Source organism: Somniosus microcephalus, chromosome 1 (genome assembly GCF_052327205.1).
Source record: "Somniosus microcephalus isolate GS21.2 chromosome 1, FLI_Smic_1.0, whole genome shotgun sequence".
NCBI lineage: Eukaryota > Metazoa > Chordata > Chondrichthyes > Squaliformes > Somniosidae > Somniosus > Somniosus microcephalus.
In genome coordinates, this window is record NC_140987.1 from 424338438 (window position 1) to 424358207 (window position 19770).

The 19770-nt window shown below is 45.6% G+C and overlaps 1 protein-coding gene across 1 annotated transcript in view; it reads left to right on the top strand.

The window, feature by feature from the left end:
* Positions 1-19770, top strand: part of LOC147125252 (short transient receptor potential channel 5-like) — a 131638-nt gene that overhangs the window by 74496 nt on the left and 37372 nt on the right. Inside the window, exons 4-6 of the mRNA XM_085999926.1 lie at positions 3605-3941; positions 11231-11370; positions 17694-18016. Coding sequence (XP_085856052.1) covers positions 3605-3941; positions 11231-11370; positions 17694-18016 — 800 coding nt within the window. The remainder of the gene's footprint in view (positions 1-3604; positions 3942-11230; positions 11371-17693; positions 18017-19770) is intronic.

The window sequence follows — 19770 nt, forward strand, 5'->3', positions numbered from 1 at the left end:
ATCAGTAAACTTGGATACATTACACTCGTTCCCTTCATCAAGGTCATTAATATAGAGTGCATATAACTGAGGCCCCAGCACTGATCCTTGCGGCACCCCACTCGTTACAGCCTGCCAACCTGAAAAAGATCCGTCTATCCCTACTCTCTGTTTTCTCTCCGTTAACCAATCCTATATCCATGCTACTATATTACCCCCAACCCCATGAGCCCCAATCTTGTGCAATAAACTTTTATGTGGCATCTTATCGAATGCCTTTTGGAAATCCAAATATACTACATCCACTGGTTCCCCCTTATCTGTCAACCTATTTAAGGTGCCAGACATGATGGCATCCAGAGTCTGCCTGGTGGTGTTGAAGGCATGCATGGACTCCTTTGATTGGAGCATATGCCGGTCCATGGCGCTGGCCACTCTATCAATGGAAGAACCAATCATCTCAGTGGCCTGTGACATCACCCCGCATCATGCTTGAGGTGGACTCCTCCAATCTCTCTGCAATCGCGTGAATTCCATGTTGATGGCCTGTCAGTGCATCGCACATTATCTGCTGCTGCTCAATGATTCTCCTCTTCATCGAAGGCCCCCGAGGTACAGCATCTGTGCTCAGCTGTGCAGAGCATGGAGGGGGCTGTGCCCTCTGACATGGACTCTCCACAGCTGTGCCTGTCTCCACCATCTGCTCCTACTCACTTGTGAAGTGTGAGTCACAAGGTGAAAACTCAACTATCTGCCTTACTGGTCCCACTGAAGTGTGAGCATCTGAGCTGGCACCTGGTCTGCATGATTCCTGTGTCGGTCCACTCTCCGAAGGAATTGGCTCCTCTGAGGAATCGTCGTCACCGACCTTCACCGACTGCTGCTGCACGCGTGCCCTGTGGGAGATAAAAGACATAAATTAGCACTGGCAAGGTAAAAATATGTTGCAAGTTATCTTTATGAAGATGATCACATTTCACTTGCTGTTGGAATCAAGTCAACATGACTGAGTGCCGTATGCCATGTGGTTGGGTTTTATTTAATTGTGGCACCAGGCAGCTGGGAGCTCCCCCTCTCCCCATCTCCAATGGCCGGGGACGCCGAAACGCCACTGATCTCCAGTGCCTCCTCCTCTGCGCTTATCAACTGTGAGATGTTTGGAGGGCCCCCTCTGGTTCTCTCTGTCTCCCTGGTGTTCTGTGCTCTCTTCTCCTGCAAGGAGGGAAAGCAGAAACGTATGAGTGAGTGTAATGGCATGTGTTCATTCAATGGATGGAGTGCATTTGGTGAGGGTAACTGTGAGGGAGAGGCATGACATTGCATAAAGATGAGGGTGAGTGGACGTGGTGGCTGGATAGATGGGGATGTGAGGAAGTGCATATTAAGAGAAGGATGGGTGCACCTGCAAAGTAAGTGGGTGTGACGAGTGGCGTGCTGGAGTAGGCTTGACAAGGCAGAGTGAGGGGGTGGGGTCTTACGCACAGCAGGATGTAGGTTAATGTGCCACTGTAGTCACCTTCCCTGACCTGCTTAGGTCATTAAAGCGCTTTCTGCACTGAATCTAGGAGTCTGGCACCACGCTCCTGCTGCTGACCTCCTCCGCTACCTCCAACCACGCCTTCTTGGTCTCCGCTGCAGGCTTCTTCCTCCCATTGGTAGGGAAGAGTACCTCTCTCCGACTCCTCACAGCCCCCAGCAGCACATCCAGGGAGGCGTCACTGAAAGGAGGCGTAGCCTTTGTCCGCCTGGACTCCATTCTGACACTTCCTGCTTTTTGGTTCTCCACTCCAAACTGCTTCAAATAGCATGTTTGGAGTGTCCCTTTAAATACTGCAGTTGAAATCACGTCATGCGGCTCCACATCACATCTACTGCTGACGATTGGATAGGAAACACAGAAGTGGAATTATAATGAGTCGGCTGAGTTAAAAAGCCACTGGCAGACACACTGCACTTAGTTCCGCACTATCGGACCCCCCCTCCCCCCACCCCTGCTCTCAGCGCATTGCGGAATTAAAATCGAGGCCAATGTGTTTGGGTTAATGCAACAGAACTGAAGATCATTAAATTTGGTTTATATTGCCAATTTAAAATGAGAGGCTATTTGGGTGATTTTTTAGTTCCATTTTCATGCAAAAAAGGAGAAAATCAGGGGGAAAATCTGGTAAATTTGAAGAGCAGAAAAAAGTCAGTATTTGAAACAGTGCAAAAGCCCAATAAAACAACCTGAGAACTAAAGAATAAAGCCTAAATATTTCCAGCACGAGGCAATCATTCCTCATATCCAGCCCTGTGATGATTCTTTTTTAAAGTATGACATTTTAAGTGAACAAATGACTACACAGCCTTCTATGTATAATTGGTCTTCCTCTCTACACCCACACTGTCTCCTACTGTACATCATCGATGCACTTTGAACCTATGGTATTAAGGTAGAAGCAAAGTATATCACTGAGATCAAAGGACACTGTTAACTCGCAGCGCCACCTTTAATGTATTGTTTTTAAGGTTCCAGTGGGGATGGATGCCTTTTCTAATTGACCTGATGTCATTGGGGGTCAAAGTATTGCACTTTTCAGTATGGAGCTGCTCAAAGCCCTCTATCTCTCTCCTGCCCAGGAGTGGCAGTTGTTAAATGAGATTTGTCTGGAAGCAAACACTATTGGTAGCTGAAGCACAAACGCTGGATCTTTGGAAATCATACAAGTGTTATGAAAATCCACAAATATCTTTTGGTGCTGTCTGGGGCCAGTCTTAGTTCAAGCTGTTGGAGGCAACAAAAATGTGGATTTTGATGCCCAGACGCGGACGTGCATACGAGGCTGTAAAAAACGCTCACTGTCCGTATAAAATGTAGACGGTGCGAATCTACGCCTACTGCATCAGCATAACACAAAGATCCTGTGGCCTCTCTGAGGGAGAGTGGACATTCGTGTTGAATTAAGGAATAGTTTTGTGATGTGGCTCCCTGTCTACTAGAAGCTGGGTTTAGTTATTGTTGTAAAAACAGAAAATGCTGGAAATACTCAGCAAGTCAGGCAGCATCTGTGGAGAGAGAAACCGAGTTAACGTTTCAGGTCGATGACCTGAATTATTGTTAGCGATGTTATTGTTGTATTTGTTTGTACAGTATCCAGGAAGGCACTGCTCTTCATTCTTCTGGCACAGGTCAGCTATTAATACAAACAACATCTGCACCGGTTTGGGGTCAGCCATTGGAAGGGGGGTGGAGACTAGTTGGATTAATTAGAATGGTGTGATGGTGCAGCTCATTGGAACACCAAAATGCAGTAAGTGGGAACACGAATGCGCTATGGCATGCGGTGGTGAAGCCTGTATTTGTGCCGATGATTCCTCTATATGCCCAATTACTGATCTCAGCTGTGCAGCATGGGGAAGCAGTGAGCAGAGACCAGCTGCTTTTCCACATGGACAGAGTCACTCTATATGCTCTTATGCAGCCCCTGCCAGGTGATCCTCTTGGGTCCCAATGTTGCAAGACCCAGAAGGGGAAAAAGGGAGCAAAATACCTTGAAATGATGGGCTCTTCAACCTCAACAGAAAAAAAAAATATTGTTCTAACTGATTCTCGTCATTTTTTTGTGTATTTTTGTTTCCTTCACAGTTCGTTGCTCAGCCTAACTGCCAGCAGTTACTGGCTACGTTGTGGTACGATGGATTCCTAGGCTGGCGTCGCCGACACTGGGCAGTCAAGCTCCTAACCTGCATTACCATTGGGTTTCTGTTCCCGATGCTTTCTGTGGTATATCTGGTGGCGCCAAAGAGCAGGCTGGGACTGTTCATTAAGAACCCTTTTATCAAGTTTATCTGCCACACAGGCTCCTACCTGACGTTCCTTTTCCTGCTGTTGTTGGCATCTCAGCACATTGTCAAGACAGACCTTCACATGCAGGGGCCACCACCAACTATTGTCGAGTGGATGATATTACCTTGGGTTTTAGGTATAAATCTCTCCATGCACTCATTTTTTCATTTAGAAGAAATTAACACTTACTGTTTCATATCATAGAATCATAAAATGTTAAAGCACAGAAGAAGGCCATTCGGCCCATCATGCATATGCCACCTATTTGAAAGAGGTATCCAATTAGTTCCACTCCCCGCTCTTAGCCCAGTAAGTTTTTCCTTTTCAAGTATTTATCCAATTCCCTTTTGTAACTTACTATTGAATCTGCTTCCAACATCCTTTCAGGTAGTGCTTTCCAGATCATAGCGTGACAAATTTTGCTGTAGCAGGGCATATAACGGCATCTGCCATTAGTTTTAACAAATATCACATCGTTAAAAGGGTACTTACGCTTGAAATAACAAGACTTCACTTTCTGTGGCGAGTTTAATTCGTATCTACCGCGCAAATACAGCAACTTCACGACATTCGATGCCTGTCAATGGTGAGGCAGACAACGAGATGCTGTTTTCACAAAGCTAATGGCGGAGCGGCACAATTCGGATAGCAACTTTCGGATATTGGCATTTAATCGCAAATCTGCTCTTCGCCTGAAGTTGCTGCATAAACAACGGCATAAATAATAGCCTCACTGTTTTGTAGACAGCAAAATCTGGCCCAACAACTCGCTGTGTAAAGAAAATTCTCCTCATGTACCCCTGGTTCTTTTGCCAATTATCTTAAATCTGTGTCGTCTGATTATTGACCCTCCTGCAGTGGGAACAGTTTCTCCTTATGTGCTCTATCAAAACTCTTCATAATTTTTAACCCCTCTGTTAAATATCCCCGTAACTTTCTCTGCTCTAAGGAGAACAATCCTGGCTTCTCTGGTCTCTCCACATAATTGAAGTCCCCCATCCCTCGTACCATTCTAGTAAATTTCCTCTGCACCCTCTCCAAGACCTTGAGATCCTTCCTAAAGTGTGGTGCCCAGAATTGGACACAATACTCCAGCTGAGGCCTAACCAGTGATGCATAAAGGTTTAGCATAACTTCCTTGTTTTTGTATTATATGCCCCTATATATAAAGCTCAAGATCCCGTATGTTTTTCTAACATTATCAACTTGGCCTGTCACCTTCAAAGATTTGTGTATGTGAACCCCCAAGTCTCTCTGTTCTTGCACACCCTTTAACATTGTACCATTTAGTTTATATTGCCTCTCCTTATTCCATTCAGTGTCAGCTGTAGCTCAGTTGGTAGCACCCTTGTCTCTGGAGGCAGATGGTTGTGGGTTCATAGTCCCATTCCAGGAACTTGAACACAATAAATCTATGTAAGAAGTCACACAACACCAGGTTATAGTCCAACAGCTTTATTTGAAATCACAAGCTTTCGGAGCGCTGCTCCTTCTTCAGGTGAAGTGGAGAAATGCATAAAGACACAGCTTATATAGTCAGAGAATCATGTCAGATGTTTACAGGTAACCTTTCCAACTGCCATTTATCACACCTCGGCAGAGAGATAATCACAGCAGTCAAAGGTGTGAATGGTGTCCAAACAGGTCAGTCAGGGAAACATTACATCAAAGAACAATGAGGTGCGGTCACAAGGGGTCAAATATTGCAGATGCTGGGGTCTGTATGAAAAACAAAAAAACAGACAAAAAACATTTTTTTTGGCTGGAAATCACAGCAGGTCCGGCCGCATCTGTGTAGAGAGAACAAGCCAATGTCGACTCGAGTCTGGATGACCCTGCATCAGGTGGGGTTACATGTAGCGTGACATGAACCCAAGATCTCGGTTGAGGCCGTCCTCATGGGTGCGGAACTTGGCTATCAGTTTCTGCTCGACGATTTTGCGTTGTGTGTCTCGAAGGCCACCTTGGAGAATGCTTACCCGAAGATCGGAGGCTGAATGTCCTTGACTGCTGAAGTGTTCCCCGACTGGGAGGGAACACTCCTGCCTGGTGATTGTTGCGCGGTGTCCGTTCATCCGTTGTCGCAGTGTCTGCATGGTCTCGCCGATGTACCATGCTCCGGGGCATCCTTTCCTGCAACGTATGAGGTAGACAACGTTGGCCGAGTCACATGAGTATGTACCATGTACCTGGTGGGTGGTGTCCTCACGTGTGATGATGGTATCTGTGTTGATGATCTGGCATGTCTTGCAGAGGTTGCTGTGGCAGGGTTGTGTGGTGTCGTGGTCGCTGTTCTCCTGAAAGCTGGGTAATTTGCTGCGAACGATGGTCTGTTTGAGGTTAGGCGGCTGTTTGAAAGCGAGTAGTGGAGGCGTGGGGATGGCCTTAGCGAGGTGTTCGTCGTCATCGATGACATGTTGAAGGCGGCGAAGAACATGGCGTAGTTTCTCCGCTCCGGGGAAGTACTGGACGACGAAGGGTACTCTGTTGGTTGTGTCCCGTGTTTGTCTTCTGAGGAGGTCTATGCGATTTTTCGCTGTGGCCCGTCGGAACTGTCGATCGACGAGTCGAGCGTCATATCCCGTTCTTACAAGGGTGTCTTTCAGTATCTGTAGGTGTCCATCGCGTTCCTCCTCGTCTGAGCAGATCCTGTGTATTCGCAGGGCTTGTCCATAGGGGATGGCTTCTTTAACGTGGTTAGGGTGGAAGCTGGAGAAGTGAAGCATCGTGAGGTTGTCCGTGGGCTTGCGGTAGAGTGAAGTGCTGAGGTGTCCGTCTTTGATGGAGATGCGTGTGTCCAGGAATGAGACTGATTCTGAGGAGTAGTCCATGGTGAGTTTGATGGTGGGATGGAACTTGTTGATGTTATCGTGTAGTCTTTTCAGTGATGTATCTGGTGTATAGCGTTGGTTGGAGATCCTGTGCAGCGAAGAAGTCTTGCTCGAACTTGTGCATGAAGATGTTTGCGTATTGGGGTGCGAATTTGGTCCCCATGGCTGTTCCGTGTGTTTGGGTAAAGAACTGGTTGTCGAAGGTGAAGACATTGTGGTCAAGGATGAAGCGGATGAGTTGTAGGATGGCGTCTGGAGATTGGCTGTTGTTGGTGTTGAGTACTGAGGCTGTCGCAGCGATGCCGTCATCGTGGGGGATACTGGTGTAGAGTGCCGAGACGTCCATCGTGGCGAGGAGTGTTCCTGGTTCAACTGGTCCGTGGGTGCTGAGCTTCTGTAAGAAGTCTGTAGTGTCGCGACAGAAGCTAGGGGTTCCCTGTACGATGGGTTTCAGGATGCCCTCGACATATCCAGAGAGGTTCTCACACAGGGTTCCGTTGCCTGATGCGATAGGACGTCCAGGTGTGTTGGCTTTGTGTATCTTTGGGAGGCAGTAGAAGTCTCCCACGTGGGGAGTACGTGGGATGAGAGCATGTAGGATGCTTTGAAGGTCTGGATCGAAGGTTTTGATCAGTCTGTTGAGTTGGCGGGTGTGTTCTTTGGTCGGATCTGCGGGTAACTGTCTGTAGTGTTCCTGGTTGTCCAGTTGTCGGTATACTTCTTTGCAATAGTCCGTTCTGTTCAGTATGACGATGGCACCTCCTTTGTCTGTTGGTTTGATGACGATGTTGCGGTTGGTCTTGAGAGCGTGGATGGCGTTGTGTTGTGCTCGGGTGACATTCTGGACTGTCTTGTGAGTGCGGCTGATGAATCTGGCGTTGATGCATCTCCTGACAGCTTGAGCATACATGTCAAGCTTAGGGCAGCGACCCTCCGGAGGGGTCCAATTTGACTCTTTCTTCTTCGGTTGCTGCACTGCGGATCCCTCTGTCTGCTGTTCCGGATCATTGGTTGTCTCATTGGGTTCGCTGCTGACATCTTGGGATTTGTGGAAGAATTCCCGGAGCCTCATTCTCCTGATGAATTCCTCTGTGTCTGCCGCGAGACCGATGGGGTCCATTTTGGTGGTGGGGCAGAAATTGAGCCCTCGGCTGAGAACTTCAATTTCGTCTGGTTGAAGGGTGTGGTCGGACAGGTTGACGATGGATTTCCCTGTGGTTTCAACCATGGTACCGGGGGAGGCTTGGTTGCTGCTGCTGGTGATGCCAAGTTTCTCAAGCTTCCTGTTCTTGGTGTGCATGTAGGTAGCGTAGTTCCGTTGCCTTGTTTGTTCTCAGTCGAGGGCTCAATTTCTGCTCGACTCGAGTCGACATTGGCTTGTTCTCTCTACACAGATGCGGCCGGACCTGCTGTGATTTCCAGCCAAAAAAAATGTTTTTTGTCTGTTTTTTTGTTTTTCATACAGACCCCAGCATCTGCAATATTTGACCCCTTGTGACCGCACCTCATTGTTCTTTGATGTAATGTTTCCCTGACTGACCTGTTTGGACACCATTCACACCTTTGACTGCTGTGATTATCTCTCTGCCGAGGTGTGATAAATGGCAGTTGGAAAGGTTACCTGTAAACATCTGACATGATTCTCTGACTATATAAGCTGTGTCTTTATGCATTTCTCCACTTCACCTGAAGAAGGAGCAGCGCTCCGAAAGCTTGTGATTTCAAATAAAGCTGTTGGACTATAACCTGGTGTTGTGTGACTTCTTACATTTGTCCACCCCAGTCCAACTCCGGCATCTCCACACCACAATAAATCTAGGCTGACAGTCCACTGCAGTACTGAGGGATGAGATGTTAAACCGAGGCCCTGTCTGATCTCTCATGTGGATGTAAAAGATCCCAATGCACTATTTTGAAGAAGAGCAGGGGAGTTAACCCTGGTCAACATCACTAAAAACAGATTATCTGGTCGTTATCACATTGCTGTTTGTGGGAGCTTGCTGTGTGCAAATTGGCTGCCGCGTTTCCTACATTACAACAGTGACTCCACTTCAAAAAGTACTTCATTGCTGTCAAACGCTTTGGGATGTCTGGTGGTTGTGAAAGGCGCTATATAAATGCAAGTCTTTCTTTTCCTTCCAAAATACATCACTTCACACTTCTCCGCATTAAATTTGCATGTGTCTGCCCATTTCACCAGTCTGTCTATGTCCTCCTGAAATGTCCTTCTCACTGTTTACTACATTTCCAACTTTTGTGTCATCTGTAAACTTTGAAATTATGCCTCTTATACCCAAGTCCAGGTCATTAATATAGATCAAAAAGAGCAGTGGCCCTAATACCGATCCCTTTATCATAGATACATAGAAGATAGGAGCAGGAGTAGGCCATTCGGCCCTTCGAGCCTGCTCCGCCATTCAATGAGATCATGGCTGATCATCCAAATTCAGTACCCGGTCCCTGCCTTCTCCCCATATCCCTTGATCCCTTTAGCCTTAAGAAATATATCCAACTCTTTCTTGAATATACTTAATGAACTGGCCTCCACCGCCCTCTGTGGCAGAGAATTCCACAGGTTCACCACTCTCTGGGTGAAGAAATTCCTCCTCATTTCAGTCCTAAATGGCTTACCCCTTATCCTTAGACTATGACCCCTGGTTCTGGACTCCCCGGCCATCAGAAACATCCTTCCTTCATCTAGTCTGTCCAGGCCTGACTGAATTTTATAGGTTTCGATGAGATCCCCTCTCAATCTTCTAAACTCCAGTGAGTATAAGCCCAATCGACACAATCTCTCCTCATACGTCATTCCTGCCATCCCAGGTATCAGCCTGGTGAATCTTCGCTGCACTCCTTCCATGGCAAGAACGTCCTTCCTCAGGTAAGGCGACCAAAACTGCACACAATACTCAAGGTGTGGTCTCACCAAGGCCCTGTACAACTGCAGCAAGACATCCTTGTTCTTGTACTCGAACCCTCTTGCTACGAAGGCCAACATACCATTTGCCTTCTTAACCGCCTGCTGCACCTGCATGCTTACCTTCAGCGACTTGTATACAAGAACACCCAGGTCTCTTTGCACTTCCCCTTCTCCCAATCTATTACCATTCAAATAATAATCTGCCTTCCTATTTTTGCCACCAAAGTGGATAACCTCACATTTATCCACATTATACTGCATTTGCCATGTTTCTGCCCAATCACCCAACCTGTCCAAATCGTGCTGGAGTTTCACGACATCCTCCTCACAGCATACCCTCCCCCCCAGCTTTGTGTCATCTGCAAATTTGGAGATATTACATCCAATTCCCTTGTCCAGATCATTAATATATATTGTGAACAGCTGGGGTCCTAGGACCGATCCTTGCGGTACCCCACTAGTCACTGCCTGCCACTCGGAAAATGACCCATTTATTCCAACTCTTTGCTTTCTGTCCGCCAACCAGTTCTCTATCCAAGTCAATACCTTGCCCCCAATCCCATGTGCCTTAATTTTGCACGATAATCTCTTATGCGGGACCTTATCGAAAGCCTTCTGAAAGTCCAAATACACCACATCCACTGGTTCTCCCTTATCTATTTTACCAGTTACATCCTCAAAAAATTCCAGTAGATTAGTCAAGCATGATTTACCTTTTGTAAATCCATGTTGACTTTGTCCGATCCAGTCACTGCTTTCCAAGTGCTCTGCTATTACATCTTTTATAATGGACTCCAGCATTTTCCCCACTACCGATGTCAAGCTTACCGGTCTATAATTCCCCGCCTTTTCTCTACCACCTTTTTTGAATAGTGGGGTAACATTAGCTACCCGCCAATCCATGGGTACCGTTCCAGAGTCTATCGAGTTCTGGAAGATGACCAGCAATGCATCTACTATTTCTAGGGCCACTTCCTTAAGTACCCTGGGATGTAGATTATCAGGCCCTGGGGATTTATCGGCCTTCAGTCCCATCAATTTTCCTAACACCATTTCCCTACAAATACTGATTTCTTTCAGTTCCACCCTTTCATCAGATCCTATGTTCCCTGGCATCTCTGGGAGGTTATTTGTGTCCTCCTTTGTGAAGACAGAACCAAAATATGTATTTAGTTGGTCTGACATTTCTTTGTTCCCCATTATAAATTCCCCCGATTCTGACTGCAAGGGACCTACGCTTGACTTCACCAATCTTTTTCTCTTCACATATCTATAAAAGCTTTTACAGTCAGTTTTTATGTTCTCTGCAAGCTTACTCTCATATTCTATTTTCCCTTTCTTAATTAATCCCTTTGTCCTCCTTTGTTGAATCCTAAACTGCTCCCAATCCTCAGGATTATTGCTTTTTCTGGCCAATTTATATGCCCTCTCCTTGGACATATCATGGATACATTTAAAATGCTTTATTAGAAATACATTTGTGATTGACTATTTTACAGACTGAACAGAATGAAAACAAGTTTTCAAAAATAAAACATGAACAGTTTAAAAAAGTAGAAAATGGGGAAAAAAAGGCAATAATTGGAGACAATAATACTGAATTCAAAAGAAAATCAGCTCTGAATGAAACGTGCCAGATATATAGATATAATAAAAAGATATCTCTTTTCCCAGGTTTTATATGGGCTGAAATCAAAGAAATGTGGGATGGCGGGTTTACTGAATATGTACATGACTGGTGGAACCTGATGGACTTTGCAATGAACTCCTTGTATTTAGCCACCATCTCACTGAAGATTGTTGCCTATGTGAAGGTGAGTTGTCAGCACATGTTTTGTCACAGGAATTCCGGTAAAGTATAATAATGGCTGTGTGAATTTTTGGTACAATGTCCATTTGATCTTTAAAAAAACATCCATAGTACAACTATAAATTGTGTCCATCCAAACTTGGGTTGCGTCTGGAGGAAGCATTTTGAGTTGTATGTATAACAGTAGGGTGAGATATTGGTGGTGGTAATGATGGAAGCAATTTCACCGCATTTAAACATGTTGGGTTAACTGGGTTTTGTTCTATACTGTTTTGATTCCAATATGCTAAATTAGCCCACGTGAATTCTGCATTAAATGAGGGTTAATCAGTGAACAAGAGCAGCCTTGGGGAATGCCTGTCCTTCATTAATTGGCTATTCTTGGTTGAACAGTGTTAGGGTTTTTTGTGCTTGGCTGCTGTAGCTATAAGCAAGCAATTTCAGTGTTATTTTGGAGGCATTACTTCCTCGCAACTAAAGAGTTAGAAAAACACATTGATGGTACAAATTGTATTTGGTCAATTTGAGAGGAACAGCCTCAGAGGGCTAAATGGCTTTTCTTTTTTCATATATTCTTGGGCATTTTTATACAGTGGGCATGGTGACCTGTCATCAGTAATGTCCTTGTTTTACACAGCACCAGTTATGTTGCAACAAGGAAGCGGGGGGCAGGGGGACATCCACCTTGTGTCAAGTGATTACATCAAGTAGTTTTTCCAGTCAGATTCTTCTTTCACCTTTATTGTTTTTTATTTTACTATACTTACCATAACCAATCCCAGATTGAGAGAGCAGGCCTCTTCTATTGCTTCTCTTAAGCCACATGCTAGGAAGTACAGTGGCTATTTACCCACATTTTTATCTTTGCTACTTGTAAGTGTGGGCATTCCCCTTGAATTACTGTTGATCAGCATACTTTTATCATTAGCTTTGTTTATGAACTTTCAGTACATTTTCCATATACAAAGGTGTTCACATGCTTAGATTTTGTTGTAAGTTAATTTCTTGCTCATTTTTCCATCTCTAAGGGCTCAATTTTCATTGAGCCGTGGAGTCGGGCTTGGAGGCGTGCGGGGGATTAAAACCGCAAAAGCTGGTGGGCAGGACCTCCCCCACCCACCCCACCACACCCACCCCCCCCCCCCGCCCCGGCCTGGTTCCCGACTCCGAGCAATTTTAACTCAAGCGTGTCTGATGGTCCCGACTCCATCCTGCATCCAACAGGTGGGATTGGTCTTTAAGGCCCTTAATAACCACTAAATGGCCTCTATAATCCTATTTTAACAGGCCCTTGCAAATTTAACCCTTTTCCCACGTAAAACACACCTGGTGGGAAGCACGAATGTGAAACCTGGCGGGAGCACTATTGGATTGCTGACTATCAACTGCAGGTCAACCATTAAAGAGGAAATTTGATCAGCCATCATTTGCAGGTGGCAGGACTTAGTGGCCTCAGGTCTGGGGGAGCTTTTAGAAGGCTTAACCACACCTGTGGAAGGTTGGAGCCTCACACCCATTTCCAGTGTGACCTCCTGGGAAACCCCTCTCGCCACCTTCACTCAGCGCTTCCTCAATGGAGGCATATACCTGAAGCATGGGAGCCATTTATTTCCTTCCCATCTGGGCATTAGAGGAGCTCAAGCATCAGCCGCAGCAGCAGAACCAGGAACAGCAGCAGAACCAGGAACAACAGCAGCAGCAGGAGCGCCAAGCTGCTGCTCACCCACCTGAAGCTGCACAGGCCAGAAAGGGCCAGCACCTGGAAGTGGCTGGAGAGCACCTTGCTGCACATCATGGGGACCCGTATCTGCAATGGCGGTCCTACTCAGAAGGACTTCCATGAAGGTCTGGTTTCTCTGTTCAATAGATGCCCATTGCTCCTCAAGAGATGTCATTCTATTCTGAACAATGACCATGTTTTCCATACCCTGGCGACTAAGCTCCTCCATGGCCGTAGCCATCCTCTACTCTACCGTAGCCATCCTCTCCTCTACCGTAGCCATCCTCTCCTCTACGGTAGCAATCCTTTCCACGGAGGTAGCCATCCTTTCCGTGGTGATGCGTTCATGCGCCAATGACTCCACAAAGGCTCTGCTCATGTTCACTATGGACTCCTCCATTCGCTCCACACTTGCAGCGACCCTAGAGACAAAACTTGCCAGAGACTCCTGCATTTGTGCCTCGAGTTCCTCACCTCTGATCTTATGGATGGACCCAGAGGCAGAGGGTCGACATGCTGCTGAGCCGAGCTGGCAGAGTCCTGCGCCCTCCGACTAGGACTCTCCACTGCTGTCCCTGTCTCCAGAATCTGCTGATGCTCACTTGTGAGCTGTGATACACCAGGTGACAACACTACTCTATGTCCCGAAAGTCCCACCGAGGTGTGAGTGTCTGCGCTGGTGCTGGGTGCGCTGAATTCTGCTGACGCTGCGCCCTCAGAGGTTGCAGCTTCCTCTGAGGAGTCTGGCTGCTCAGCCTCTTCTTCCTGGCTAGGGGGGACGGATGCTTGTGATGGTCCTGTGGAGGAGTAAAGGAAAGAGTCAGAGATGTGATGCAAAGGCTACATGCACATAGCTTTTTGCAGATGCTCATAAGTCCATCTGTTACAGCTTCACAATCATTATCAGCGACTCATGCAATGTCAAAGAGAGAGATGGGAAACTTTTCTGTCACCAGCTTGCTGTGTTACACCCGTCTGTCTGTCCCCCACGCGCAAATCATCCTCTATTCCCATAATTTCCAGGACAGCCTCCTCCCAGGGGGTCAGGTGGGCTATTGAGGCTGTCCCTCCTCCTGTCCTGGCTTGCTTTCTTTTGTTGTGAGCTCTCTTTTCCTGCAATGAGGGAGACAAGTGGAGGTTGAGTGAGAATGGAGGAGTGAGTGTAGCGATTCCTTGGCATAGATAGTTAGAAGGAGACAAAGATGGAGTGAGGTGGCAAGACCAAGGGCCCTCCCTGTGTGTTGTCAGTTGTGCTCAAAGCATCAGAGTGATAGGGAGTGTGAGGGCTGCATGGTCGAATAGTTATGTGAATGTGAGCATAGAGAGAGAGGGAATGGGTAAGGGTGCATGGATGTCAGTGTCAAGTGGGATGTAGAGGAAGAGATTGCTAAAGCTGAGTGCTGGTGAGGAAAGGCAATGGGGATCAGATTGAGGCTGATGGGAAATTCATACTCACTTTTCCAGTGCGCTGGAGGTCATGAAATCTTTTCCTGCACTGTATCCAGGTTCTGCAGGTGACTCCCAAGGAGTTGACCACCTCAGCCACCTGCATCCACACTGCCTTGGTCTGAGTGGGAGGTCTATTCCTCCCTGATGAAGGGAAGAGCACCTCCCTGTTGGCCCTAGCCCCATCCACTAATGCCTGCAATGCCACCTCGTCAAAGCGAGGAGCTGATCTTGCCCTTCCGTTTGTCATATTTGCTGCAGCTCCCTCACACTGCACAGTCAAGAAGCTTGGCAGTCTGCAGAAGAAGCAGGGCTTGCTGTGGACCTTAAATGCAGCAGCAATGATGACGTCATCGGAGGGGACTTTCAGTCATGAAAAACCCATTTGCAAAGGCTTCCCACACGTTGGAAATCAGTTGGCCAATTCAGTTAAAATTGCGTCAATCTCCCACATCCATTTAGATTCGTGTGGAAAACACGAAATTCGGATAACACGACACCATCCCACACCTGAGTTAAAATCCCCCCCTAAGTCTCTTTGGGCAAGGCATCAGTCAACTTGCTCGATCTCAGCTACAAGGATAGCCTCCAGTTTCCCTGGTAAAAGTGACTGGTCTCTATTTGGTGCCTCCCCACCTTGCAGCAACTAAGCTCGATGTTGGAAATTGCAGGAGGAAGACTATCCCTACCATTCTGTGGTGATGTACATTGGAGTCCCAGTGTGATACACCCACCTGGACCTATATCGGATGAGATGTTAAACCGAGGCCCTGTCTGCCTTCTCAGGTGGATGCAAAAGATCCCTTGGCACTGTTTTGAAGACGAGCAGGGGAGTTATCCCTGGTATCCTGGCCAATATTTATCCCTCAACCAACATCACTAAAACAGATTATCTGGTCATTATCTCATTGCTGTTTCTGGGACCTTTCTGTGAGCAAATTGGCTGCCGCGTTTCCTACATTACAACAGTGACTAACTAGACTTCAAAAATACTTCATTGGCTGTAAAGCGCTTTGGGACATCCCCAGATTGTGAAAGATGCTATAGAAATGGAAGTCTTTCTTTTTTTTCTTTTTATATTTTCACAAGAAAGCCTGAATGTTTACCACAGGGTTTGTTGGTGCAGGTACAAAAAACTGCAATGGTAAGGTAAAAAATTGTACAATATGCTGCTGCTTATCTATACAGACAGCAGGTTGTACTGCTGCGCAGAAGTATTTCTCATCAGGATACATGGGGAGAATACATCCATGTTTAAGGAGTGCCGGGCAAATTTCAAGCTATAAAACACAGTTGGGTCACTTAACCACATTACCTTTTTTATGGAGCTAAATTGTGAATAAATTCAACAAAAGGAACTAAGACTGTAATTTCTGAAACTATTAACCTTTCTACCACAATTAGTGTTTTTTTTGAGTGTACTTAAACCTCAATATTGGGGACAAAGTGTAAAACATTACATTAATAATCTATCTGCTTTTAACAGGTCTAATCATTCACACACACATACATACATATATATAATATATATATGTGATGTGTATATATACACAAGCCTAGACATTGATGTTGCTGATATTATTGGACAGATGCTTAACAAATTCGTATAACATTCTTTATCCACTATTTTAAGAAATGTTTTAAATCATTTATTTTAAATGGGTTATTGCCTTTGTTAAAATAGTACATTGAGGAATGGTGTAGGAAGGCACTGAGTGTCTGTGTGCTAATTGCCAACAGTAATTTCTAAGCTATGATTATTGTTTAAAAAGCACTAGGCAGTGCATTCGGGAGTACCACAGTTTAGTGGAATTGTCACCCTTAGTGACCATTTAAATATCTAAAACCATCTGGCAAATTATGTTAGGTACTTCAGAATTAAAAGGCTGGACTAGGATTGCAGAAATTGGGCAGAGCATGATACTGAATGCAAATTTTTGACATATAGGGCTTTGACCTCAGTAATGCCAGCACAAGAAGACGATGAGCAGATTGGGTGTGTGATTCCTGACAGTCGAGGAGATAAAATCATAGGGAGAGCCACCAAGTAGTTCTTTGGCACTCCATAATGGTCACCTTAAGAGTGTGATCGATGGAAGCCTGCACACAAGTCAATCTCAGCCCAGAAACAGTGTTTGGTGAGAGGACCCAAGGAAGGGGAACCGTTTCATTTTAAAAAGAAAATTAATATGGGGAAGGAGAGAAAATAATGTTAGCAGAAAGAATAACCCAATCCCACAAAGACAGAATCTCTTGTTGGTACAGTATTACCAATTTGTTGATGACACATGAGCAGGCTTCTTTTACCTCACTAGTACCACAACAATGGTTTTTTTTATATTCATGAAAGAAGATTGACTTGATCAGGGTTTTTGCTAAAATAATCTTTATTTCTCATATTTTGGTCTTTTTCTTTACCTATGTTAGTCTAGCACAGCAAGAGTTTAGTAGGCTTGTGTTTTATACCTGCTGTTTGCAGAAGCAGCCTGATAGCTTCAGTGGAAGTGCGTTGGGCTCCTCGTCAAAAGGATGAGTTTTGATCCAGCTTTAGCTGCTACTTGATCTTCTGTCAGTGGGTTTGATCACCTCTCTGTTGACCTGCTATGTAGAGCAGTTGGTAGTAGAAACGCAGTTGATCTCGGGGTGAAAGTGAAGTTAACAGGACTAGTATTTCTCTGTGAATGCTCTTCCTGTTGGAATGACAGTGATAGCAGATTTGGATTTGTACATGGATCAGAGAGTCCTATCCTCCTAGCTGAAATACAAAGCACGCTGGGTGACAGAATTGGGGATCTTGGTGGGGAGAACACATTGAATGAAACTATGTTGCATGAAGGGGAGACTTATGTTCCCTGGATGGAATTCCAGAAGCCCTGGGAAAAGTCCATTTCAGAGCCAATCACATTGGGTGTGAGGCAATTTAGCTGATTTGGGAGGTACAAGTTGGTCTCCCATATGGATACAAGTTGATGATAAACTCAAAAGGAATGAAATATCTTGTTTTCCGCTGGGAGTTGGGAGAAAGGTGTGAGGTGACTGCACTTTCCAAAACTCGTGTGGTCTTCAGGTCTCAGGAGCAACTTATTGCTTATCAAATGCTGTAAGTTAAGCCAGACAGTTAAATAGATTTTCCAGCCCTAACTTGTTCCTTTGTTTTAAAGTACAATGGCTCACGCCCTCGTGAGGAGTGGGAGATGTGGCACCCGACGCTGATTGCAGAAGCCCTGTTTGCAATAGCCAATATCTTCAGCTCCCTTCGTTTGATCTCACTTTTCACTGCGAACTCTCACCTGGGACCACTACAGATTTCGCTGGGCCGCATGCTCCTTGATATTCTCAAGTTCCTCTTCATTTATTGCTTGGTGTTGCTCGCTTTTGCAAATGGACTGAATCAGCTATACTTTTACTATGAGACCAGCACTTCTGAAGAGCCCAATAATTGCAAGGGAATACGGTGTGAGAAGCAAAACAATGCATTCTCAACGTAAGTCCACTTATTAAAGATTTATAACAAGTAAAGTGAATGTCACCATCAAATCGCCTTTAGACTACTTTGTAATTTTTTAATGTTATTTTTTATATCTTTTTTCCTGCCCATTCAGGTGACTTGCTTTTTTGAACATTTTTGCTTAAACTAATAAATCTCCTGTAGCACTGCTCACAAGTAGTCTGGGACTCGAGTGTGGTTTCTGATGTTTATCATGGTCCTGTTGCAATCCAAATATGATAGTCGTTCACCTATTGCTGTAATACAGCAAATTAACTGAAGCAATATATAACATAATTATAGCAGCACGGTGGCATAGTGGTTAGCACTGTTGCCTCACAGCGCCAGGGGCCCGGGTTCGAATCCAGCCTCGGGTGACTGTCTGTGTTGAGTTTGCACATTCTCCCCGTGTTTGCGTGGGTTTCCTCCGGGTGCTCCGGTTTCCTCCCACAGTCCAAAGATGTGCGGATTAGGTTGATTGGCTATGATAAATTGACCCTTAGTGTTAGGGGGATTAAATACGTGGGGTTACGGGGATAGGGTGGGATATGTGTTGGTGTAGGGGTTACGGGGATCGGGTGGGATATGTGTCGGTGCAGGCTCGATGGGCCGAAATGGCCTCTATCTGCACTGTGGGGTTTCTGTGATCTGTGATAACTGATACCAGGTTAAAAAAATCTACAAAGCTTATTGATACTGAAAAGTATTACATTTGTAACATCGCTTATTTACCAGTTTGCAAAATTTGCTTACAGTAAAATAACTTTGTTCTTTCCTTCACAAAACCGCTTCCAATTATTTACATTATAAATATTTGTTTAATCTTCTACCTCCCATCGTCAATTGCAGTGTTTGCTCTGGATGTTCTAGAGAAAGCATTCCCAAGACCTTTCCCTTTTTTTCCCCACATTTATATAATCACAGAAGTAACTTTTTCTCCCTGTTACTTCCCACAGTGGAGTTGTAGTTCTTGCTGAAGCAATCCTTGGTGTAGCACTGCCCAGGGAGGTTTCTGTCACAGTTGAGTGCCCAGTGACCTGCACTTCAACAGGTGGTCATTCCCAATGAGTCATAGAGTTATACAGCACAGAAAGAGGCCCTTCGGCCCATCGCATCCGCGCCGGCCATCAAGCCCTGTCTAATCTAATCCCATTTTCCAGCATTTGGTCCGTAGCCTTGTATGCTATGGCATTTCAAGTGCTCATCCAAATGCTTCTTGAATGTTGTGAGGATTCCTGCCTCTACCACCCTTTCAGGCAGTGAGTTCCAGATTCCAACCACCCTCTGGGTGAAAAAGTTTTTCCTCAAATCCCCTCTAAACCTCCTGCCCCTTACCTTGAATCTATGCCCCCTTGTTATTGACCCCTCTACTAAAGGGAAAAGTTCCTTTCTATCCACCCTATCTATGCCCCTCATAATTTTGTATGCCTCCATCAGGTCCCCCCTCAGCCTTCTCTGCTCCAAGGAAAACAACCCCAGCCTGTCCAGTCTTTCTTCATAGCTGAAGCACTCCAGCCCAGGTAACATCCTGGTAAATCTCTTCTGCACCCTCTCCAAAGCAATCACATCCTTCCTATAGTGTGGCAACCAGAACTGCACACAGTACTCCAGCTGTGGCCTTACCAGCGTTTTGTACAGCTCTATCATAGCCTCCCTGCTCTTATATTCTATGCCTCGGCTAATGAAGGCAAGTATCCCATATGCCTTTTTAACCACCTTATCCACCTGTTCTGCTGCCTTCAGGGATCTAT